At 40.5% G+C, this 26,788-nt stretch overlaps 2 protein-coding genes across 4 annotated transcripts in view; one reads left to right on the forward strand and one right to left on the reverse strand.

Annotated features, from left to right (window-relative positions):
* The window catches only part of LOC124135478 (titin homolog), a 47,166-nt gene that overhangs the window by 19,539 nt on the left and 839 nt on the right, over nt 1-26,788 (reverse strand). For 2 of the 3 annotated variants that reach the window (XM_048386364.1, XM_048386362.1), the window contains exons 3-9: nt 24,866-24,972; nt 24,184-24,367; nt 22,756-22,919; nt 21,628-21,768; nt 20,748-20,861; nt 18,225-18,341; nt 16,453-16,741 (exon numbers count right to left, since the gene is read on the reverse strand). In XM_048386364.1, coding sequence (XP_048242321.1) covers nt 16,453-16,741; nt 18,225-18,341; nt 20,748-20,861; nt 21,628-21,768; nt 22,756-22,919; nt 24,184-24,367; nt 24,866-24,972 — 1,116 coding nt within the window. The remainder of the gene's footprint in view (nt 1-16,452; nt 16,742-18,224; nt 18,342-20,747; nt 20,862-21,627; nt 21,769-22,755; nt 22,920-24,183; nt 24,368-24,865; nt 24,973-26,788) is intronic. The other variant, XM_048386363.1, reaches the window with a different exon arrangement.
* On the forward strand, nt 6,751-9,371 carry LOC125374783. Its single transcript, XM_048386365.1, has 2 exons — nt 6,751-7,661; nt 8,757-9,371. The coding sequence occupies exons 1-2, from the start codon at nt 7,456-7,458 to the stop codon at nt 9,268-9,270; spliced, it is 720 nt and encodes a 239-aa protein (XP_048242322.1). The 5' UTR covers nt 6,751-7,455; the 3' UTR covers nt 9,271-9,371.

Below are 26,788 nucleotides of genomic sequence, written 5' to 3' on the forward strand. Positions count from 1 at the left end.
CCCCTATTTTTAATTTTGAGAGCGCCCTGGGCGCATATTACGTCGAATACAGTAATTTATATACTCCATCGATAAAGCGAATCGGAAGGAAGCACATCACCAACGCATACACAATCCCTACATTTGCAATAAACATGTGTTTGGAGAAATAAAATTCAAGTAGGCCTTACCGCCGAAAAAAAATTACATTGTATCCGTCCAGCAAATTCAGGTAAACAAACTTGGTCAATACAAATTTGAAATTTGAGATACAACATCACAAGACATATTGATTTACCTTTGAAATTGTATTTCCTGTTCTGCAAGGCATTGTTTTATGTGCAAAGATTAAGATTACAGTGTGTACTGTCTCATACTGGACACATGTTTTCTCGGAATCTAGTGGATTCCGTTCAAAATTACCCAATAATATAACTTTTAATGATATTGGAATATACTATTCCTGATCATATAATAGTTTCAGATACAATTATTCTGATAATTGCATCAAAATTCCTCAATTTTATGAGGAAGAATATATTCCAATATGGTATTACTTTAGTTGCAGATTTACTTTCTATATATTAAATTAAAATAACCATAAACAGAGTAATTGGGTACAGCTGATTGCTATTGTCGGTTACTTTTTTTTAATGGAACAATTTGGCTGTCAAGGCTCACATTCTAGCGATCGCGAACACTTTATGTTGTCATATAATGACAACAAACTACAACAAATATGACTTTTAACGAGTCAAAGTATGGCATTTATGATATATGTATCTATTTTCTGTCAACTAAAGTTTGTTTCAAGGCCTTAATATAGCGGTAATCTGACCCTGGTTGCTGTAAATATTGGTGAGTTGTGCGATCTACTTATCATTTCACACACGTTTACACCAAAATTAATGCAAACAATTTTGAATGAAATTTGGAATAAAATTAACAAAATAGGTAACAAACATATGTCCAGATATTCAATGATCACTTTCTTTAACAAGCAGTATAATTACATGATTAATTTGCTTCAGTACGGATTTGTTAACATGGTATTTCCTGTTACCAACTGGATAATGTTGATAATCTCAGTAATGTCTGTGTTTGGAGGGCAAAAACCATCAAACATCAAAACTCTACTATGCTATGTATAAGGCGACCCCCCTTCAAACCCCGTAATTCTAGGTACGAAAAACTCGCCTTATAGACAGTGATATACGGTTGTGCTTTAGCAGGAGTATATATACATATTGCATTAGATCAAAGGTTTCGTGGAAACAGATGATTTGATTTGGTTTGGTTTGTTGTTTAACGCCACACTCAGCAATATTCCAGCTATATGACGACGGCCTGTAAATAATCAAATCTGGACCAGACAATTCAGTGATTGACATCATGAGCATCGATCCACGCAATTGGGATACAATGACATGCATCAACCAAGTCTGCAAGCCTGACCACCCGATCCTGTTAGTTGCCTTACTACAAGCATAGTCACATTTTCAGCAAGCATGGGTTGCTGAAGACCTTTTCTACCCAGGATCTTCACGGGTCGGAAACAGATGAAAACCATATGTGCAGTGTTATTTTATCATGCTTATATTATGATTTCTGCAGTATGATCTGAAAGTAAGTTGCCCAGCAGGTCTTGAAATCTGCCTCCAATGTATCAAACGTGAAACTTCACATAATGCTGCAATTTTAATAAGAAAAAAATAGCAATATACCTTCCATATAACACCAGAGGACACCCAACATGGGCTTCATATATTGTGAAGTTATTTAAAAATTAATTCTTTTATTTTTTCATGAAATCATGCAGACCCACACGAATTCTGAAAAAGTTCTCCCAAACCCATGAAACATCATACAGGGGAGACATGGGCTAGGTAGTTATGACACATTTACTCATGCTAGAACTGGCTACAACTAAAAAAATTCAAATTCATCAGGATTTCCAAGTTTATTCAAAATACATTCAAACCACATTTGAGACCCCTTCAGTGTCCCAAGCCGAACAATGTGATATCTCTCCACACCATCTTCATCAGTGACCAGTCATCCATCACCATTCATCCTCATTCCAAAACCATGCTGAAATTCTTCACAATTTCAATTTTAATTAAAATGCATTCAAACCAAATTTGACACCTCCAAAGTAACCAAAAAACACATGATGATCTGTCTGCAAACCATCTTCATCAGTGACAAACCATCCATGACCATTCATTCCCAAATATGCTCAAATTCTTCACAATTTCAAATTTATTTAAAATGCAGTCAAACCAAATTTGAAAACCTACAAAGTACCCAAGAAAAACAGGATGATGTTTCTGCAAACCATCTTCATCAGTGACAAACCATCCATCACCATCCCTTCTCAAACCATGCTCTGTAATTACACACCGAGATCACAAGTACCCAGTACACGCACCCCCCACACAGGCCTCTTGAACACACCTACTAAACCAGTGGACACTGGACAATGACAAGCAGGATGGTCAAGCACTGCAGGTAGTAATGGCTGCACGGTGTCATCAAAGACAGGAACAAGGGTTCCAGATGAGACGGAGAAATTGTAAAGCCTGCTATCACATAGCTAGGTATCAGCTTATTAAATGTTAATTCAATATCAAGTGATCCCATCGTTTCAGAGCCTTTCAGTTAAGGAGAGTGAAGGGTGTAATGTGCGGCTGGAAGTTTGAGGACATGAAGATTTTGATGGCGGGTTTGTTGGTATCAAGAACATATCTTATTAGATTTATGTGACTTATTTAGAGCATAGATACGGTAAGGAGATAAGCACTGATTAGTCTTGCAGATAACCAAGTCTATCATTAGCCTGCTTTTCACAAGGGTGAGAAATGCCTCTCACTATACAATAACAGAGCTTCTCAAGAAGGCGTGGAGAAATCGGGAGATTTACACCCAGTGACCACCTACTGGTCCACTGTTCAATGAGTGTACGATATGAGACCAGGGTTTTTGTGTCACCTGATTTGATGGAAATCAATACAACTGCCGAGATGTCCCCAAACACCATTCTTAAGGTATAATGTTTGTGATGTTAACACATCAGAAAAGTGGTCATAAATGTCTTAGAATCCCCGAAAATATTTTATCAAATCTTTTCGAAATATTTCTAGAAATATACAAATCAGAAGTCAGTAATAATAAATCTGATAATGATAAAAGTTCTGGGGTCAATTTCAATGCTGCCAGTAATCTATGTAACTTGATTTAACTTGCATAATATTTAGAGGGCCAGTACTTCTTGACTATATTTGATCCTGTTGGTTTATAGAGTGTATTTTTCTTTATAAAATATTCCCTGGCATCGTTTTGACTTAAACATGTTTAAAACTAACATAATGCTTGAACACAGAAAATGTTCAATGACAATGTCTAATATTGAGATATTGTTTACTGTACGACTAATCTATATGCTGTATCTGCATATCTCTGTAAACTCGAGAGGACCTACATATGTCAGCACTTGCTTGTTTACTCATCCAATTTCGACAAAAATGAAAAATATATACAAACCACAGCAAGATCTTGACAAACCCAGTAAGATGACATTCCCCTTAGAACAAGTCCTCTTATTTTCTTCACATTATTAAATAATTTAACGCATGGCTATTTTTCTCAACTTCTTTGTTGCAACTTTTTATAGTGTTTCAATTCCAGGGATGTCAACTTGTTAGGTTACTTGAGGTATGATGCTGACACACACTGAAACTTAACATTGGCAATTTAGAGTATTATGAGTGGTAGAAACTAACATTTTTTTGTCCACTCAGTCCTTATAATGATAACATATAGGAAAACCCTTAAAAAGGGCATATTTCTACTAGTCCTTATGATACCTTAACTATTGGCAGTTTGGCAAGGTCTACAGGATTAGTGCCAATATTTAATGCTGCTATCATTCTCTTTATTTAAAATCAAATTTAAAAACTGTCCATTCTAGACAGCGGCACCATCATAGAGCAAACGAAGCTGCGGAATCCCCGCTTGTCACCTGTTCTCGTTTATCGCTGCACCTGTTGAAGGGGACAAAGCTGATATTAAGGGATTCGTCATACAACCTGATCTTGGCCAAGATCTCATAATGACCCGACACCAATACATTCATCCTCCCCATCCACGGGACTAATTTTATTCTTTAGGACACAACTTCTCGCCTTGTGAAGCACCATGTCATTGCTAACCAGTCAAGTGTCACAATTTAATCAGAGCTTGCCATCTTGAAAACAGCCTGCTTTTATTGGGGTCAAATCAACCGAGATTGTTGTCCACCATAACAGGTTATTTTTCAGTGGATTGTATCATTTAATCAACTCCTGGTCACGTAAACAAGGACTCCCCACAGTCAAGTATAAGGGCTGGTGGGGACGGAGAGGGTCGTATTGTTCATCACCATGTACTCTTTCAGGTGTCACAACTGACGCGCACACACGGTTAGGACATTTCAATCAATCTTATTTACTGCAATCTTGATTTAGTTCAAGTACGCTGACTGTCAACAAATTGGTTTCGCAAGCTGAATAGTTTGCTAAGTGGAAAGTGGCAGAACTAATTTTGTTCAATGGAATCTGGTTTCTTGCTTGTATAGTGTAAATATGCAATGTAAAATGTGTTCTGCTCAATAAAGTGGAATCTGTCCAAAATGGATTTGACTAAACAATTACTCTCTCTTTGCCCAACCAAATGGCCAACTAATCAATTTCTCCCTCATTACCTAGCCAAACAAACAACAGGACATAGACTTGACACTCTTTAATCTGGATTAACTTTGTCTTTTTGATACACTGTCTCATGATATTTTCACAGAAGATTTGATAATGATTTTGAAAAATTTATTCTTTCCTCTTTTTTGAAAACATACAAAAGTCAGGGAACTGGCAATTGAATAATCTTAAACATTGTTTTCAATCTAGTGTGTTCATATATTGACACCAGAGACAATTCGTGCTAAAGTTCCACGAATCCAGATGATTGTCTGAAAGACACTTTCGGTCCTACACAATTTCAGTTTAGACAGATTCAACTGTACTAACGAACATGACGGAGAAAGTGAATGTATAGAGTTTAACATCACTTAGAACAGTACTTCAGTATATCAAGGCATGTCAGCTTGATGTGAGAGGACAGCGTTAGAAATTGGCACTAGTCCTGGGCCCACTTGCACAAAGCGATCTTAGCGCTAAGATGATCATAGCTCCCATGTTTTAACATTGCCTTACAATAGTCGTAGCGCTAAGATCGCTTTGTGCAAATGGACCCTGTAGCCTTGCTAAACTGCCCAATGGTTAAGGTATCCTAATGACGAGTCGAAATTTGCCCTTTTTAAGGGTTTTGCTATATCATATGTTATTATAAGGACCAGTGGACTAAAACTGTTAGTTTCTATCATTGCAAAAGTGATTCTGGTTTTAAAAATTTACACCTTTGATGAAACCCATGAGCATGGGTATAGTTTGTATTCTGAATAAACAGCAACATTCTAATAAGATATGGAACAGCTGACTAAATGTGTGAACAGAATGACCCAAGGGGTGAGAATATTTTTTCTCTAAAGACCTATGAATGCATTTTATCAAGTCCCCTTGGCATAAAAGAAACAAATGTTTCTAAATCTTCAAGCAAACCATTCTTGATCTGACCCGTGGAAAGTATCAATTAACATAAAAATCTCTGGTATGAATAAAAGTGAGGAGTTCTCATATTTCTAGGGTCAATAATGCCTCCTTATACTAGTGTCAAACCAAGCCTTGACCACTGAAATAGCTTAGAAACAATAAGGCTGGTGGGAATACCGGAAACAAGTTTTCTTATATGAGCAGCAGTTGTAAAGGTGTTTCCTGATGTGAGTGCCATAAAGCTATCAGTTGACACATCTACACAATCCAGTGAAACACCCGTAACAATACCTGCTGTAGGTATAGCATTTCCACCTGTGTATAACCTGTCAGCTCCATTGTCATACAGGTGTCAATCATAGGATATTGCTGCGATTGACTACCCCTGCCACTGGTTGTCGGGAGGGGGGAGAGGAGGAGGGGGGGGAGACAGGATTACAAACACCTTTCTGAACCCCCAACATGTCAGTGTTAGACAAGACACGAGAATTCCACTTCAAAGATGATGGTTACTTAGGCTGGTTGACAAAAACTGTTCACAATCTCATCACAATCTGGATACTTTGGCTCTTGTTGTTTCTTTTGATTGAGAGCACCCCGACAGGTCAAACAATGAAAGTAGCCAGTAGTGGGATCGACAAAAGGTTCTTGATTCAACAGATGGAGCAGCATTGGGGTGGGCATCAAGTCAAAAACAGGTTATGGGAACAGGGCTACTTTTCCCACTACAACTCGTTACTCTTCTGAGGCTGTCACTATTCAGAAATTGTTATTCTTCCCTTTTTTCATCTGAAACAGCATCCTCTCAAGTGAAGGTCATAGGTCTTGAAATCATACAATATGTTTGTAAAACTATACAATGATGGCCCTCGACGTGCATTCCAATCTGGTTGGTAACAAGAGCTGTCAAAGAGCTGACCAGTGCAGGTCTGAGCCTGGTCAAGACTGGACAATACTTGTCCTTGTGTTGCCACCTCTGGACAAACACGACTCTTCCTTACCCCCTTAACATGATTAGAAGACTTCAATCTTCATCAATACTCCCGCCCTAGGGAGGATCTACCTAACCTCTGCCACCCAGAAAACCCTTTATCCTCCTCAGGCTCCTAGACCAGGATGGGAGGGACTCAGTGACCCTCATTATCAACGAGAAGACAATCAACACAGGGGGGATGAACTGGGAGAGAGGAAGGCAGTATGGGAGGTGCTGTCCGGCCACAAATCCCAGCCCTGGTCTCACTTCATTACACATCAATGCTCCGTCTCTTTACTCTGCGGCTACCATTGTTTGACAGGGCCACTGTGGGAATCTGATACAGTAGACTCGACTGGACAACAGCCTGTCATTAACACTCCATAGAGACACCGGCCACATTCCTTCCAACAACCTGAGGCGGCCTGTGTTTACCTGGGCGCTACAGGTATAAGAGCTGGAGTCAGGCGGGGGACACACCAGAGGAATGCTGTAGTGCTGCACGTGGTAGACCTCTACACCAAACCAGGGTTAGAAATTGGCACTAGTCCTATAGTCCTTGCCAAACTGCCCAATAGTAAAGGTATCCTAAGGACTAGTAGAAATTAGCGATTCTTAAAGGTTTTGCTATATGTTATCATTATAAGGACTAGTGGACTGAAACTGTTAGTTTCTACCGCTGCAAACCAATGCACTTTTATATGTTGTGACACACCACTGGACTACACCAGCAGCACAGGAGTCCATTTCCAGGATTATCATCTTCATCTGCTTCATCGGAACTGCCAAATATGCAAATAATGCTACTTCCCAACTGACACAAGGTGGAGGTTCTGATACACCTTCTCAAGAGATTACACCATGACAAGGCTGGATCTTCATCTGCTGTACATGGGACTGTCAGTATTACCCATGCTAACATCTGCTGCACCTCTCTCCAGCAATGCAGCTTGTAATCACAAATTTAACCACAGTATACAGAGGTGTTTGGAAGCTTTCCAAGACTTGTATCAATCTCAGCAGCAAGAAAATGGAATGGATCACCTCATTGTTAAACACCTTTGCTTGTAAGTATAATGTTTATTTCTTACCATGATGAATTATATGCCTAAAATAAGTTAAGGACCACTCATTTTTTTCATATCACCAAGGTGGCATGACAGACTAACTTTAGTAATGTGAAAGAATCGGATGATCTTTGATGTTTTTTAGTAGTATATGAATGGGTTATTATTGTTTAAGGGTTTAAGAAGGCTTCAAATTCTAGGACATTGACTTATACAAAATGTCATCAGGCAAAATCTGTTTCGGTCCCATTTTCAAATCTAGCCATTAATCTTTAATCAAAAAGGAAAATTGAAACTAATCATATGCAACTTTCACTTTCATGCATCAGCAGTGACTATTAGTTTCTTTTCATAAAATTTGTCAAACAAATCAATTAACTTGAAAAAGACACCAAAAGGCAGTACTACATAAATTTAACACCCCTATTTAAAAAGAAGTATAAAAAATGGTTACAGCCAAGTGGAGATCCGAAAGAAGAAAAAATTTCATTTATTCTGGTGAAGTATTCCTCTGTGTTTCCCAGCCAAAAGCCATCTCCAAAGTTGACACCTGATTCAAGCTGTGTGCACTCTACAAAAACATTGATTTTTTGCCCAAAAGACAAATTTACCATGGGTTGCTATCAAAACATATAAGACTACCGCAAAGCTCTGTGAATTATCTAAGGAAGTCATACTTGTCATGTTGTCAGCAATCAGAGGTATAGGCTAAACACAACCAAGACGGAACCACAAATATGTTCCCTCAATATTGTCTCATTAAGTGCTTTGGGAAAGAGAGAAATGGATTGTTTCAAGGTGATTACAAACTTGTGAATGACGTTCACGTATATTGAATGTATTAACCAACAATAAACACTGAATCATTACAATGGCTTCAAGAGAAGCTATCTATGGCACTGATTTCTTTACTATTTGTCGCCAAAACAAAAAAAATACAAAGAATAACATTTATGTCCAATTTGACTTGCACCAAACAAACAATTATTCGTGTCTTCTCTAATTGATGAGTCTTTAATCTGATGTGAAATTAACGCGTCATCACATGTACAGAAATGTAATTGACACTTAATGTTTTTTCGTTACTTTTTACAGAGAGTATGAAAAGACATTACAATGTATGCACTCGGCCTTGACAAGTTGCCCGACCCCGAAAAACATCCAACGTGTTCAACACAAATTGGGAGCTGACTGGGTGATGGGTGTCAATCAACTCTGCCGTATCCAATCAGAAAGCAGGACCGATGAAAGTGGCAATGAGGATGAAATGGATTACTTGCCAAACACCACAAAAGAGGAATCTCAGGATTCAAAACAAAGTGACGAAGCTCCCACGCCAAACAGTGTAAATGAAAGACTCAATGACAATAATCTGGACACAAACGAACTTCCAGAGTCAGTGAAAGGAAAACAGGTCTCATTCTGGAGCAAAGTGATTCGAGTGAGACGCTTAAAGACTTCAAGAGATTCCCCTTTGGAAAAGGACAATATTGAATACAAATTTTACAACATATTAACAAATTACACTTCTTCGGCTTCAAGGAGTCAATACTTGACACTGTTATTATGGATACTGCCTACAGTATTGTTTGTTTCGTGGGCACTGTAGTGTCAGCTCATCAAGTCACTGTTATGTTGAGTTTTTGTTTTGTTATCATTGTTTTTGCCTATGTAATAAACAACATCACTTCTAAGATTTTTGTGATATTGATCTATCCAGCTGAAGTTAGTGAGTGAGCTTGGTTTAACACTGCTTTGAACAGTATTTCAGTTATTTATATATATCACAGCATGTCAGCTTGGTGTGGAGGGAAGAAAGTGATGTAGATCTTAGACATTTATAACTTTGGTGGAACCCATGTTCACAGGAATGATGCTGACAAACCAAGAAACATATAAATGGAGTCCTATACTGCTCAAAAGAATTTGCAGAACAACCGATTCTTTCATATTACAGTTAATCTGTAATGTCATGACCAATTAATGGAAGCAATATGAAAGAATTGGAATTTCTTCAAGTTCTTTTGAGTAATATATATGAATATTAATGTGACCCAAAATAAAGCAACAAATTACAATATTGTGAACATATCACATGTCTAACCCAAGTGCTGTTAGTCTTCTAGGCATTGTCACTACATGGATCAGTAGTGATTTCATTCTTTCTTTGTTGTTTAACTCCACAATCACCAATTTTCCAGCTATATGATGTCAGCCTGCTAATAATGGGCCCTGTTCCACAAAGCAGACCCTTGAAGATACTGGTTAGAATTGGACTTCAGTAACCCATGCTTGTCGTAAGAGGAGACTATGCTTGTCGTAAGAGGCAACTAACAGAATGAGGTGGTCAGGCTCGCTGACTTGGTTGATGCATGTCATCATATCCCAATTGCGTGGATCGATGCTTATATCAATCACTGGATTGTCTGGTCCATACTTAATTATTACAGACTGCCATCATATAGCTGGAATGTTGCTGAGTGCGGCGTTAAACAACAAACAAACAAATCCACAAAGCGATTTTAACACTAAGGCAATCATAACTCCCATACTTTAACATAGATTCATGACAGTGTTTGGGCTAAGATTGTTGTGTGGAACGGTCCCTGGACCAGACAATCCAGTGATCAATACTGTGAAGAGAGATGAGAGTACTTGGTACGATGACACACAATCAACCAAGTCACAGAGCCTGTGAGTCTAATGATGCCTCAAGCTTTACTGGGGGGCACGGGTGGCCAAGTCGTCTAGGGCGCTGCGATTCACTGTGCAGAGTTGCGTCCTTTGGGTACGCCAGAAACCTATGATTGTGGGTTCGAATCCCGGTTCGCCCCGATTATGTTTCTAGGTTTGTCAGCACCATACCCGTGCTCGTGGGTTTCACCGAAGTGGTAAACGTCTGAGACCTGCATCACTGCGGGCTTTCCTCCCACATTAAGCTGATAAGCGGCGATATAACTGGAATACTGTTAAAAGTGGCGTTAAACCAAACTCACTCACTCACTCACTCACTCAAGCTTTACTGGAAACACTGCACTGATCTCATGGAGAATGAAATCTATAAACACTGCTGGGATAAATGAACATAGTGAAGTTGGATTTGCCATTGCAGCATGGATCTAAAACATCACTGGCATATACATCCCATGTTTCAGTTAGCCGCCTCCGTGGTCTAATGGTAGAGCGTCCGCCCGGAGAGCGGAAAGTCCAGAGTTCGATCCCTGGCCGTGTCATACCAAAAGAAGTTAAAAGATGGTACTTGTTGTTACCCTGTCTGGCGCTCGGCATTAAGGGGCTAAAACAAGGACTGGTCGGCTCGGAGTCAGTATACTGTGTCTGAGTGGGGTATTCATGTTAAACTGCGGCATGGTATCTCAGTGTGCTTGCACTATAAATCGGCTTCAGTCCGGACTAGTACAAGCAGCCACACACACATACACGTGCATGCATGTCGCTATATAAGAGCAATAATCTTGGACACGGCGTTAAACCCGATTTCACCTCACCTATGTTAAAGCTGTTGATTGTACATGTTTGGGTCAGTCTATATTGACAGCATATCATTTATATTTGGATTCCGAGGGGCAAGTTGTGATCCTTGTGCTATGACTGTCATATGTCTATGCTAAATAGTTGGTGTGGACTTACATCTCTGAAATGAACATATTTCACAGAAAAAAACAAGTGTTAAATTATGGTGATATGGTAATAAAAGGAGTCCAGAGATTTTCTTCATTTTCGGTATACTGCAGTAATCTAGACATGCCAAATTATAGACTTGCATGGGCTGTATTGGATATATTTGCTTTGTATGACAGACTAGCAAGCAGCGTTAGAAATTGGCACTTGTCCTGTAGTCCTTACCAAACTGCCCAATAGTAAAGGTATCCTAAGGACTAGTAGAAATTGGCCCATTTTAAGGGTTTTGCTATATGTTATCATTATAAGGACAAAAACTGTTAGTTTCTAACCCTGGCAAGGGTCTTAAGATCATCTTAGTGCTTAAGTCACTTTGTTGAACTGGGCCCAGGTTTGGTAATAAAATACAGCATTGATTTAACATTTACATATTTTGGCAAATCAATGATCGTTTTGAATGTCCAGCTCAATCAATTAACCCATTATTCATTCAATCGCTCCAGCATTATAACTGTTCAATAATCAATAACCCATTGAACAGTATTATAGCTTATCTTCATGTCTCATTAGGAATGATATCCCAGGTAATAATAAGGTTGCTTGTGTAGCACGCTTAACTCCATACAACGACTGCTCAGAGTGCAAAGGTACAGAGATCACCACATCAGACAAGGGTTCGGACATTTGGCATGTGCAGCAAGATGGGGGCCTCCCTGAATGGCTGGAAGTTTGTTGTCAAACAAGCATGATAAGTGAAACATGGTAAGTATGACTTGGCCTCAATGAAACAGTGAGTTGGTGTATTCCGGGATTGATATATTCATTCTCAGAGGCTGATATTAAGATGTATGTCTACATCTCGTGTTAGTTAAATGTCCAATTCATGTTTGTATGATCAGGGGCAGTATTCTTAAAAATTCTCAGAACTTGTTTTAAATACTCTAAACTCGTTAGGAAAATTATGTAAATTTGGGTATTTCTTTATCGGACTTGAGATTTCTTAAGCATTCAATGATATTTTTTATGAATATGGCCAAAGGACTAGTTCTATAGTCTTGCAAAGGTGGCTTGTATTTTGCTGATAACAAGGCTTTGCTCATAATCGGAGAAAGTGTCTGTGTAATATCATCATGATTACTTCTGGCATGCAGAATACTGCAGCAAACCATACTGTGATCAGCAGATTATAAACAATTTCTACCATAACATCATCTTATTCAGGGCGTAAGATCTTCCCAGGTCTGGAAGACTGAAACTGATATTTGTTTTTGAAAATAATTCACCTATGTAGCTTGCATGGAGAAACCCTTTTGCGAACAGTACACAGTTATGTTGACAATGTTAAAAAATAAAGGATGTTTGTACCAATAGTATCTGAAGCTAAGAACCCCCTGAATTTGTAACTTCTTACATTTGTGTTGTGGTAAGGGCCCTTTGAATTTCATGGCTAATCTTGAACACTGGCTGGTATGGGAATCCAACATGGATGTTGTATTCAAGGACAGTGCCAACTCATAGGAGTGCTGCATGAAATTGAGGTATCTCCTAGGACTGAGACAGGTAACTCAGTTATTTGGGATGGGTCCCGAGTAGGACCAGGGTACCCACAGGACTCCCTGGGCTCATGGTGAGTCAGGTGATAAATTGTTTAATGACAATAACAATGAAACTTTACGGTTACACTACATGGCACTAATGTTCACATTTCTTTCTTCCGACTTTTTTATGTGTCAGTAAACATAAAGCAGGGCTCGATATAAGAAACTTGATTTAACTTGCTCCAGGTTTTGACATGTTGACCCAGTTGCACTGGACAAAACCAGTTGAAACATAGATAAATAAACAGGTCTAAATCTCTGATAACTGTATCCCGATTTTACATAAAATTAATGACGTATTGCTGTAAAACGAAACCGGAACGTGTTCATAATCTTGAAGTACCCACAGTTTGATGACAAGCACAAGAAAGCATAACAAATTCAACAAAACACAAGGGTCAGTGGTGTAGTATGGTACATAAAGCTGAAAGGTATTGAGTTGTTGGTTTGAAAAGTAAGGGTAAGTTGGAAACAAATTTGAATTTTTCCACATTCACATGGTGCAAGTAGACAAACATTAGGTTGCACTGGTGCATGTTGCGACATGGAGTTGATTGGTCGGATATCAGTCAACAATTACTGCATGCATCTGACATGAGTCTTGAGAGCATCCAATCCTGGACATGCCCCCAGATATAATCAGGAAACTGACTCATATTGTGATGGGTCAGCTGGGATCATTGTGTTCTGGGGGTGTTTTTCTCAAGATCCCATACTGGACCTAGCATTTCATTGTTTGTTTGTTTGTTGTTTTATGCCACACTCAGGAATATTCCAGCCATATGATGGCGGTCTGTAAATAATCGAGTCTGGACCAGACAATCCAGTGATTGACATCTTGAGCATTGATCTACGCAATTGGGATACGATGTCATTCATCAACCAAGTCAGTGGGTCTGACCATCCGATCAGTGAAATTCCTAATGAAAGGAATTGTACAGGCACTTAACAATGGCCATACAAATATCTGGTGTATATATATATGTTTCACGGTAGATTCAACTAAATTTTATAAGAAAATGATTAATATTTACAGTTCATGCCAAAACATGGCCCCTAGCATTTTCAGTAGAATTCAGTGTTATATCAACTATAATTAAGTGACTTACAAGACCAAAGAGAATTTTACTAAACTTAGCCCAAAGTCGCAGACTGTCTTTATGAAAATCTGACATTTTATGGGTGCCTTGCAGAATTTATGCATTTCAAAATGAGTGATGATGTGAAACAGTCAACTGTTATAAGATAGGTGGAGGATGCATTTCAGTTATGTGAAACCCACAAGCATGTGTATGGAGCTGACTAAACAAAGGCCATTATCATGAAAAATGTGGAATTGAAACCTCCAATCATGCTGGAGCCAAGGGAGGCAACTCTGCACAGCAAATTGTTATCTGCCTAGTAGCCACCTTTACTGATCCATAATGTACAGATAGTAGGGTTGTCACAAAATGCTTATCTCACTGATTGACACATAAATTATTGCAATTCTTATGTCACAATATATTAATTGTGGTGGTTCTCAATTTGCATATATTTTGTGCGAATTTCTCCATGGTCCATATGGCTCAACAAAGAACAGTATTTTGGGTTTTTTTGTAGTAAAGAAATGCTCCTGGCCGAGTTATCAAAAACATGATTTGAAACATGGGCAGGTGTATCGTGCAACATATTATTTGCGTCAAATTTTACTGCACGAAAAGGAGGAATTCACAAAGGCTACCTCAGACCCAGTTTAATACATGTGGCTACCTTCAATATGCGACACCCCAGGTTACAGACACTATCCACTATCTCAGCAGGCCCAGTTTAATACATGAGGCACCCAGGTTACAGACACTATCCACTATCTCACCAGACCAAGTTTAGTGCATGTGCCTACCGTCAACATGAGGCACCCAGGTTACAGACACTATCCACTATCCCCCAGACCCAATGCATGTGCCTGCCGTCAATATGAGACACCCCAGGTTACAGACACTATCCACCAGACCCAATGCATGTGCCTACCGTCAATATGAGACACCCCAGGTTACAGACACTATCCACTATCCACCAGACCCAATGCATGTGCCTACCGTCAATTTAAGACAACCCAGGTTACAGACACTATCCACTATCTCAGCAGGCCCAGTTTAATACATGAGGCACCCAGGTTACAGACACTATCCACTATCCCCCAGACCCAATGCATGTGCCTGCCGTCAATATGAGACACCCCAGGTTACAGACACTATCCACTATCCACTATCCACCAGACCCAATGCATGTGCCTACCGTCAATTTAAGACAACCCAGGTTACAGACACTATCCACTATCTCAGCAGGCCCAGTTTAATACATGAGGCACCCAGGTTACAGACACTATCCACTATCCCCCAGACCCAATGCATGTGCCTGCCGTCAATATGAGACACCCCAGGTTACAGACACTATCCACTATCCACCAGACCCAATGCATGTGCCTACCGTCAATATAAGACAACCCAGGTAACAGACACTATCCACCCGACCCAATGCATGTGTCTGCCATCAATATGAGACACCCGAGGTTACAGACACTATCCACCGTCCCTCAGACCCAATGCATGTGTCTGCCATCAATATGAGACAACCCAGGTTACAGACACTATCCACTATCCCCCAGACCAAATGCATGTGCCTGCCGTCAATATGAGACACCCCAGGTTACAGACACTATCCACCAGACCCAATGCATGTGCCTACTGTCAATATGAGACACCCCAGGTTACAGACACTATCCACCAGACCCAATGCATGTGCCTGCCATCAATATGAGACACCCCAGGTTACAGACACTATCCACTATCCACCCGACCCAATGCATGTGTCTGCCATTAATATGAGACACCCCAGGTTACAGACACTATCTACCAGACCCAATGCATGTGCCTGCCATCAATATGAGACACCCCAGGTTACAGACACTATCCACCATCCCCCAGACCAAATGCATGTGCCCACTGTCAACATGGACACCCCAGGTTACAGACACTATCCACTATCCCCAAGACCAAATGCATGTGCCTGCCATCAATATGAGACACCCCAGGTTACAGACACTATCCACCAGACCCAATGCATGTGCCTGCCGTCAAAATGAGACAACCCAGGTTACAGACACTATCCACTATCCCCCAGACCAAATGCATGTGCCTGCAATCAATATGAGACACCCCAGGTTACAGACACTATCCATCAGACCCAATCCATGTGCCTGCCATCAATATGAGACAACCCAGGTTACAGACACTATCCACCAGACCCAATCCATGTGCCTGCCATCAATATGAGACACCCCAGGTTACAGACACTATCCACCAGACCCAATCCATGTGCCTGCCATCAATATGAGACACCCCAGGTTACAGACACTATCCACCCGACCCAATGCATATGCCTGCCATCAATATGAGACACCCCAGGTTACAGACACTATCCACTATCCACCAGACCCAATGCATGTGCCCACCGTCAATATGAGACACCCTAGGTTACAGACACTATCCCCCAGACCCAATGCATGTGCCTACCTTCTCTTCCATGATGCGGGGGATCTCGGGGAGGAAGTCTTCAGTGACCGTCCTGTACAGGTTCTTCTCACATCTCACTTTGCTTTCCTTGAAGTTCTCGGCCAGCTGCTCCCAGTCCACCAGACTCTGGCAGACCAGGTGCCACCGATCTACGGGAACTTTTTCCTTCTTTAGGACAGATAGAGGGACATCTTCATTGTCCTCAGAATCTTCAGGCTCTTCAGGCTCTTCTTCTTCTTCTTCCTCTTCAGTTTCCTCATTGTCTTCCTCTTCTGTTGCGTCATCATCACTGGAGAAACAGATTTGGTTGAACCATTTACAAAAACAGCACAAACTATGCTTGAAAGAATGTTGTTGGCAAGACTATTGGATCCTACCCTGACTGGTACCAGTTACACAGAATCAAACAAAAGGATCACACATTCATACCCATTGCCATGCAAAACAAGGGTGGTTAAGTCTTTCCTCTTGAGTGAGTATGGTTTTATGCTGCTTTTAGCAATATTCCAGCAATATCATGTCGGGGACACCAGAAATGGGCTTCACACATTGTACCCATGTGGGGAATTGAGCCCGGGTCTTTGGCATGACAAGCGGATGCTTTAATCACTAGGCTACCCCACCGCCCCCTTGCTCTTGAAATCAAGTGACAATTAAACTGTTTGAAGGAGTGAGTGAGTGAGTGAGTATGGTTTTACGCCGCTTTTAGCAATATTCCAGCAATATCACAGCGGGGGACACCAGAAATGGGCTTCACACATTGTACCAATGTCGGAAATCGAACCCGGGTCTTCGGTGTGACGAGCAAAGGCTTTAACCACTAGGCTACCCGACCGCCCCACTGTTTGAAGGACAAAACACTGTCCTTGGTCTTAGTTGAAAATGTAAGCACGAAGGAGTCAGAAAAGTTGAACCTGTGTCAACGTCTACAATTTAATCATGTACATTTCAGACCACAGAAGCAACAATGTGCCCGAGGAGGAAGGAAGCTTCACCGATGGATGTGTGTCCAACATAGTTTTGTCCGACAAACAATTTCAAATGATTGTATGGTACAAAATAAAACTTGTGACTCACAATATTCCTCCATTTGCAAATTGTTACTTTGAAGAAAAACCTGTTATGGGGTTTGACTGAAGATTATTCCATTCAAAGTAAAACCCCTTAACAGGTATCTGGTAAAACGTTTTTTGCAGATCTCCCTTATTTTGGCAACATCTTCCTGGTACAATGAAAACGGCCTACTATAGGTTCGTAAAGGCAGACCAAAGAATAAAGGCCAACAACATCTTGCAATGATTCTTGGTGAACTTTTCTTCATAATATTTCAGTGTGTTACACCCAGAGGCTTTCTCCCCAGCCTTGAGTCTCCAAAGCTGGCAGAGATCCGGGGTAGAATAGGTCTTCAGGAACCCATGCTTACCGTAATAGGCGATTATGCTTGTCGTAAAAGGTGATTCACGGGATCGGGTGGTCAGTTTTGCTGACTTGGTTGATGCATGTCATCGATCCCAATTGCGTGGATCGATGCTCATGATATTAATCACTGGATTGTCTGGTCCAGACTCGATTATTTACTGCTCGCCGTCATATAGCTGGAATATTGCTGAGTGCGGCGTTAAACAACAAATCAGCCAACCAACCAAAGCTGGCAGCTGCCCTTCACCCAACCTCATCAAAGACTTACGCCCACTGCTGATTCCCTAAGCCTGCACACACACCCCATCACCATTTGTCATTTCTACAAGCCTGACTCTCCCCTAACAACTCACCTGGTGTCTTCATGTACAGCTGGTGAAGCTGTCCCCTTGGCCCTGCGACTCAGTCGGCTGCTGCGCCGTGACGGCGTGTCATCTCCTGCTGCTGGGGCTGCTTCATCCACCGCATCCCTGGAGGCAGACAACAGGGCCTACTCATACATGGTGAGAGGACAGGGTTCAACGCCGCTTTAAACAGTATTCCAGTTACCGTATTCGACGTAAAAAGCGACCGGGGCCCTCTCAAAATTAGAAATAGGGGGCTCTTATTAGAATATTATTTTGGTGAAAAAAACAGAGTTCGTGGTTTATGCTGACAGCCTGAAACGTTTACATACGACAGATATATTTTTCCAGAATTTAATTGCCCATTATTGAGGGTGCATTCAACACGAGTGCGCATTATACACGAATAAATAAGTCTTGTGTACATTGATCAATCGGAAGGGGTCCTAACTGGGATCGTGCACTAGCCAATATATTAGCAAATATCGCCGTGGGGCTTGTTAGAGCGGGGCGCTTATTACGTCGAATACGGTATTTCATGTGGAGGGAATGATGTATGTCTTAGATGTTTACCACTTTGGAAAACCCGCGAGCACGGGTAATGTGCTGACAGACCTAGACACATACTCAAGACAAACTGAGATTTGAACCCATGATCATAGCTTCCTTGCATGCCAAAGGGACATAACCCTGCACAGTGAATTGCAGCACTTTGGCGATTGGGTTACCAATACTCTCATGAGCACTCTTAAGAATTAAGAGAATCAAATAGATACTGCTCCAGTTGGTTTCACAAAAATACTTGCATGCTATGACTATTACAAGTTCATGTTAAAATGGATTTACAATTGTCATATTAGGGTTACCTTAATTCCCCCAACGTCCATGCACATGTGAGTGAGTGAGTTTGGTTTAACGCCACTTTTAACAGTATTCCAGTTATATCACGGCGTGTCAGCTTAATGTGGGAGGAAAGCCCTAAGTGATGCAGGTCTCAGACGTTTACCACTTCGGTGAAATCCATGAGCACGGGTATGCTGCTGACAAACCTAGAAACATAATCGGGGCGAACCGGGATTCGAACCCACAATCATAGGTTTCTGGCGTGCCCAAGGGACGCAACTCTGCACAGCGAATCGCGGCGCCTTAGACGACTGGGCCACCCGTGCCCCCCCATGCACATGTGTGAGTATTTGGGTGTGGCTGCTTGTACTAGTCCGGACTAAAGCCAGTGCTAGCCCACTAAGACAGCATGCCACAGTTTAACATGGATACTCCACTCAGATACAGTATACTGACTCCGAGCCGACCAGTCCTTTTAGACCGACCTGTTTTAGCCCCTTAATGCCGAGCCCGAGGCAGAAAACAACAAGTACCGTTTTTTACAGTCTTTTGTATGTTGATGATGGGTCTAGTCCATGGATATGCTATGTCATTGGGCTATGATGCCACACTATCAACCAAGTGACGGTGCCTGACAACCCGATCAATTCAGTTGCCTCTTATTGCAAACCTGGGATGCCTATTATTTCGAGACACGACTAAAGGGCCCTTTACATAAGTATTGAGTTTTTATGCATCTGATCATGACTTCACGATCGTGTATCCTACCCTGCATCATGATGCATCAGTCAAAATTAACCCTTTCAAGACAACCCCTGACAAGAGTAGTCAGAAGATGACAAATCCCCATCGGCCAACACAAAATCAAAAGAACAAATGATCTGACTATTACTTTAAGTACAACTTGATGAGAGAATTTCTATCTAATCTGTCTGTCCGTAAACAAGAGTAGTTATTGAGCTATCAACATGATCAAAACAATACCATGGAACTGGGCATTGGAACTTTGTATTTCTGTCAGGTACACACCACTATGAACAGTACAAAATTAAACTTGTTGCCATGGAAACAGAAAAATCCCTAAATAACCAAAGGCACCAGTTGACAACCTGGTGTTTGTGTCCGCACAGTTTCAAGAAAAAGTTTCAAGTAAATCAAGAAAAAAGATTTTGAGATATTGTCCAGACAAACACACCACTATGAACAGTATGAAAGCCAAACTTTGCCATGTAAACAGGTCACCTTTTTGAGACTAAGTTCAAAATGTTTCAATGGACTTCGAGAAAAAGAAAAATACCAAAAATCTGCATATAGCAAAAGGTACCACTTCATGATGTGTTTGATATATCTGCCAGGTTTTGCTGAAAGATATTGAACGTTTTTTGAGCTGTGCTCTGGAAACGAAATCCACTCCCTTATAAGACTAAGTTGCCATGGACATCGAGAAAACTAAAAATGCAAAAAAAAATGCAAATAGCCAAAGGCACCACATCAGGATCTGTTTGATATATATCTCAAATTTTTGCTGAAAAATATTGAATGGTTTTATTGCCGGGGGTATAATAAACCAATTAATCAACCGAGTCAGCCTGACCACCCAATCAATTTAGTCTCCTCTGACGATCAGCATAGGTTGCCGGGGTCCAGTTCTAATCCGGAATCCCCACACAGCAGTGGTCATACACCTACCCATCTTGTGTCTGGGGAGGTCCCGTTGTTGCTGCTTCCTCTGTATTATTGGTCACTGATGCAGGCTCCGTGGATTCCACCTCCATTTCCTCATCAGCCTTTGCTTCCAATGTGCTGAGGGGAGGAACAAAAACACATGAGAAGACCACATTACAGTGAACCCTCGCTACAATGCTACCTATGGAGTCAAAATAATTGATGATCAACGGTTTAGATGGGGAGGAGTCGTAGGGAGTAGATGACCAACACAACAGTACATGCTTGCTCTGCCTACCAAACACAATCTATGCTGCACGTTTCAGAGACTGAAAAAAGTTGTTTTATATGATTGTTTTTAAGCAGAGATAAGATTGTGTGTATTGTCTCGTATACCAAGCCTGAAACAGCAATCAGATGAACACACGTTTTCTCCCAAATCTACAAGTGATTCAGTTAAAGGTTACCCAAAAATATAATTGAGTGAGTTTTAGCACTATTCCAGGAATATCACGGCAGGGGACACACCAGAATTGGGCTTTACACATTGTACCCATGTCGGGAACCGAACCCGGGTCTTCGGTGTGACGAGCGAATGCTTTAACCACTAGGCTACCTGACCTAAGAATTTTAAAGAATTTGGATGCAATGATAGGAAGAAGCGTATCTTAAACTTATCTTTTATAACAAGTAATATTTTAATATCATGTTATGTTAGTTTCAGCTTTATTGTATATATATTAAAAATAATAATAACCATAAGCATCGCAAAAAAAGAGAACAAAATGCCTCTTATATTGACAGCAAAGTCTAAAAAAACAAATTCTTAAAACCATGAACCAAAATAATTGTGCATGAATTACCATTTATTAAGTTAAAATGATTTGACTATTTGATATGTCACCTTTCTTCCTCTTTCTGTTCCACATCTTCCTGCTCCAGCTTCTTCCTCGAGCGGCCCTTCCTCCCAGATACCCTTTTCCTCCTTCCACTACTTCTCCTTGAGCGGGGTCGGGACTTCTTCTTCTTGACTACAGGAGTCCTACTATCAACACACCAGGCAAAGCAAATGATTCCCCATAAGCCAAAGTCTCCACAAAGTGCAGGACAACAAAGTGTATAATTATGTAGACAAGCAAAGGAGTTTTTATCATCATCGAACGGAATGGCTTCTTGCTCAAACCAAAATTTACTCAACAAAATTAATCTTCACTTGACTCCTTTGTACATACTGTTTGGAAATAGTGAGTGAGTTGGGTTTAACACTGCTTTTAACAGTATTCCAGTCATATCACGGCGTGTCAGCTTAATGTGGGAGGAAAGCCCGAATTATGCAGGTTTCAGACGTTTACCACTTCGGTGAAATCCACGAGCACGGGTATGGGGCTGACAAAACTTGAAACATGATTGGGGCAAACCAGGATTCGAACCCACAATCATAGGTTTCTGGTGTGCCAAAGGGACGCAACTCTGCAATGCGAATAGTGTGCCCTAGACGGCTGGGCCACCTGTGCCCCCACATACTGTTTGGAAATAGACACTGTTATACCATATACGATTCTCATATCGCGATATCAGGAAAATAATCATTAGGTGCATTGAAAATGTTTTCTAGCAGACGAGTCAATATTCATCATGTGACAGGTTAATACTGATCATGTGACATTGACAAGTCAATATTCGAGGTCAGTATCAGTCACATAATTTGGGGGTCTACATTGAGATTTATTGTTTGGTCACATGGTACAGATTAACCAATGGGATTGCAAGATTCTTAATAGAAGTATAACAATACATAACATAATGTAGCAGTTGACTAATAACTCAACGTGACCGAGAACTAAACCTGGAAATCTTGATCTTATATAACACAAAACACAATTTTTCTGAACACAAATCTTACTTGACAAGTGTGTGCCGCAAAAGACCTTTTGACAATCCTATACAGTTAAGTTTGAAAAACTCCCTGTTAGAACCCATGAAATTTAACACATCCAGCATCAGTGATCCCCTCAGCCATATGTCAACTTACGCTTTCTTCGCAGTCTTTTTCTTTTCAATTTTCTTCTTCTTTGTGTTATCTGGTTTAATTTCTGGATCCTCCTTGTAAAGTCGGACTCCATAGAAGTACCAGTAAATTCCTCCATTCTGGTCCCTACCCATCGGTTCCACCCGCAGGTTGTCGCCATCGAGTCCCTTCAATACAGACACATAAAAAGTGAGTGAGTGAGTGAGTGAGTTTGATTTTACGCCGCTTTTAGCAATATTCCAGCAATATCACGGCGGGGGACACCAGAAATGGGCTTCACACATTGTACCCCTGTCGGGATTCGAACCCAGGTCTTCGGCGTGACGAGCTAACGCTTTAACCACTAGGCTACCCGACCGCCCCAGAAGCATAATAGAGTCATGCAAACATGTCTTGAAGAAGTAGTCATCATATCATGTGTTTGTTTGTTTGTTGTTTAACACCGCACTCAATATTCCAGGTTTATGATGGCAGGCTGCAAATAATCGAGTCTGGACCAGACAATCCAGTGATTGAGATCACCAGCATGATCCATGCAATTGGGATACGATGACATGCATCAGCAAATCTGATCACCCGATCCTGATAGTCGCTTTTTATGACAAGCATGGTTTGCTGAAGACTAATTCTAACCCAGATCTTCACAGGTCTCATATCATGTGTGTTAGTTGTGTAAGAAAAGTGTCAGTGCTTGAGGTAGTTCAACAAAGAGGCCAACATCAACCTCATTTCAAGAAGGTCATCACGAGGCATGAGTGAGTTTGGTTTATGCCTCTTTGAACAATATTTTAGAATTTCATGGCATGTCAACTTGATGTGGGTGGAAAGCCCAAAGTGATGCAGGTCCGAGACATTTACCACTTTTAAGAAACCCACAAGCACAGGAAAGTTGCTGACAAACCCATATCAGGCCCAAACTGGGATCCACACCAATGACCATAAGCTTCAGGTACTTATAAAAGGGACGTAACTCTGCACAGTTAATTGCAGTGCCTTTGTCATCAGTATACTGACTCCGAGCCAACCAGTCCTTGTTTAAGCCCCTTAATGCCAAGCGCCAAGCAGGGTAACAACAAGTACCATCTTTTAACATCTCTGGGGTATAACAGGGCCAGGGATCAAACCTTGGACCTGCCACTTGACCACAGACGTGGTCACTACATTCTAAGGGTGAGCTAGTTATCTTGGTTTTAAAACCATCTTAAACACTGTTTCTGTTATTGGGCAAGTTATATTACGGCAGGTCGACTTAATAATGTTTACTACTTTGATGAAACCCTGAGCACAGGCATTGTTCTGACAAACCTGGAAACATAATCAGGGCTCGTCTGGGATTCAAACCCAAGGATTTTTTTTCTAAGGCAATTAAGGGAAGCAACTCTTCACAGCTCTTCCCACATCCAAGGTACAGTGTGCCTACAGTCTCCTCACCTTCAGAAGGTCCTGCACATCGTCAGCATCCAGTCGGAAGTCACACAAGGCCTGTAACAGCTCCAGTTTGGTGCGCACTGTGAGAACCTGGAAGCTGCACTCTGCCAGGGGGTTTATAATCTGTCTGTCCTTCTGCCACCTCTGCTTAAATATGTCCCTCAAATACACTTCAAAATTGTAGGACCTTAAATGAAAAGTGAGTCAATGCTAATTTATGCCTTAGTCAGAAATATTGCATCAATATCATGCAGCAAGAATCCATACAATCCACACACTAACACACAACCAGCCATATCACATATGGCGACTACCTTATACACATATTAGTTTGCTCTAGGTACATGGGATATACTGTCCTGGAATCCCCATTGGACTATAAATGAGGACAAACAATAGAATATGAAACTTAGATAAATGTCAGAGCAAATCGTCAGCTCTCCAAAACGTTCACTTTGAAAAGAGCTCTAAAATGATATGTACTCAAGAAGACAAAGAAATTCATTAAAGATACACTGACAACATAAATAAATAGCTTAATGAAGACAAAAAGACACAACTCTCCCAAAGAACTTCCAATACCATCAAAAACATCTCAGAATGAAACAAAGTTGACAGTCAACAGGATTACCTATGATTATGAAAACATACACAGAGACAATTTAAATCCAGTTCACATTCTTACTTGATATCATTTCTTCCATAGCATCCATTCAACAGCTGGGATATTAGATCACACATCAGCATACTTCCCTCGGGTGTCCCTGAGGCCAGAAGGGCTTCCTCCAGTTCCTGCAACACACAGTGAGTGTAGTACAACACGGCCTAACAGTATTTCAGTGATATCGCAGGATGTCGGCTTCATGTGGGATTAAAGTCTGAAGTGATGTAGATCTTAGACGTTTGGTGAACAACAAGCATGGGTATGGTGCTGACAAACCTAGGAACATTATCAGGTTGAATCTGGGATTCAAACCAAAGATTTTAGGATCCTGGCATGCCTAAGGGATGCAACTCTGCACAGTGACATAGAAATGGTGGTGCCTTGGGTAAATGAGCCACCTGTGACATCACAACATGCAGTTCATATAGTATCATTATAGGAAGGGAACACTCAACAAATTGGGTGGTACAAATTGTAGGGCTAGAGCACAACATACTGTGTGCTATGATATGAGTGAGTGAGTGAGTATGGTTTTACGCCGCTTTTAGCAATATTCTAGGAATATCACGGCAGGGGACACCAGAAATGGGCTTCACACATTGTACCCATGTCGGGAATCGAACCCGGGTCTTCGGCATGACGAGCGAATGCTTTAACCACTAGGCTACCCGACCGCCCCGTGCTATGATATGAGTATTGTACTGTGAAGTAATGAATTGATACAAATGAAGCAAGCATGCATAAGAGTCACGTATGACAACTATTTCTTTTAAATAATACTTTCTGGTAGCATGCATATGAGGATACTTTTTCATTGATGAACTCAATCTGCTAAATGTATATTGGTTGGGTTTTGATCATTCTCTTTTATGAAGATATATATCTATTGTGTCATGTATCACATTGCAATCTTACTTTCATATATTTGAATATCTATTTGTTACAATGTGTTCAGGTACAACCCTAGTACATCATGGTTATACTTCCATTCATCAGTACCGGTACTTATTGTGCAATTTTCTAAATATAAAAAATGGGAGGCATCACATCTACAATACACTGAATACAAGGGTTTCTTGTCATTAGATGAAACCTTTTCTTAAATACCAAAGCACTGAACATGCTGAAAGTTGTAAGAGTAAATAAGAAAACAGCATAAAGATATACATTGAAAGATTTTGTTATTCAATGTGATTAGTGTTTTGAAATCAGAACTGGTTAAAAATAAATGCAGCAAGGACTTGCTATATCAATTAATAATAACATAATAATGGAAACACTGCCATGGATGAGTCAACATGATCACTGCAGCTCACTTCCTGTGTTCATGGGACAAAAATGGGTGAAAGTATTTTTCGATAAGCAAGATCATGGTCTTGACAAAAACAAATTTTGTTCAAAAGACCTTTGAAACAGAAGCAGTATCAATATTACAAGACCCACAAAACATTTACTGGCACAGCTCATGGAAATCATGGCAAATATATAAATTGAAACCCGTTTCGAAAAAAATAATTCTCATGATGATGTCTACTATTTTGTGACCTTCCACTTGCGATAGCTTACATAAACAATGTTTAAATTAGTTAATTACCTTTGAAAAAAACAGTGTCATACTGACAATGGTAACTGATGGATTCCATTTCATCATACAGATAGTCATTACTAAAGACATTATATTCTTGTCAGGTAACTGTGGATGATATTTGGAAACTGGCAAAAGTAAGGACAAAATATTTTTTGCCTAAATTGACATCCATAAAATCCTACCAAGGGGCATAACTCTGTTAACCAAGCTTCTATTATGTCTCATTTAGTGATTATATGAGTGTTTCATCACAATGTCATTTTGGGGATGTAAACAAAAGCTGCCTGTGTGACATAATTCATCTGATAACACATAATAAAAAATATAAATGGTCCTTAATAAAAGGTATCCTTTTG

This window comes from Haliotis rufescens, unplaced genomic scaffold (genome assembly GCF_023055435.1).
Source record: "Haliotis rufescens isolate VD_foot unplaced genomic scaffold, xgHalRufe1.0.p SCAF_6, whole genome shotgun sequence".
NCBI classification, from domain to species: domain Eukaryota; kingdom Metazoa; phylum Mollusca; class Gastropoda; order Lepetellida; family Haliotidae; genus Haliotis; species Haliotis rufescens.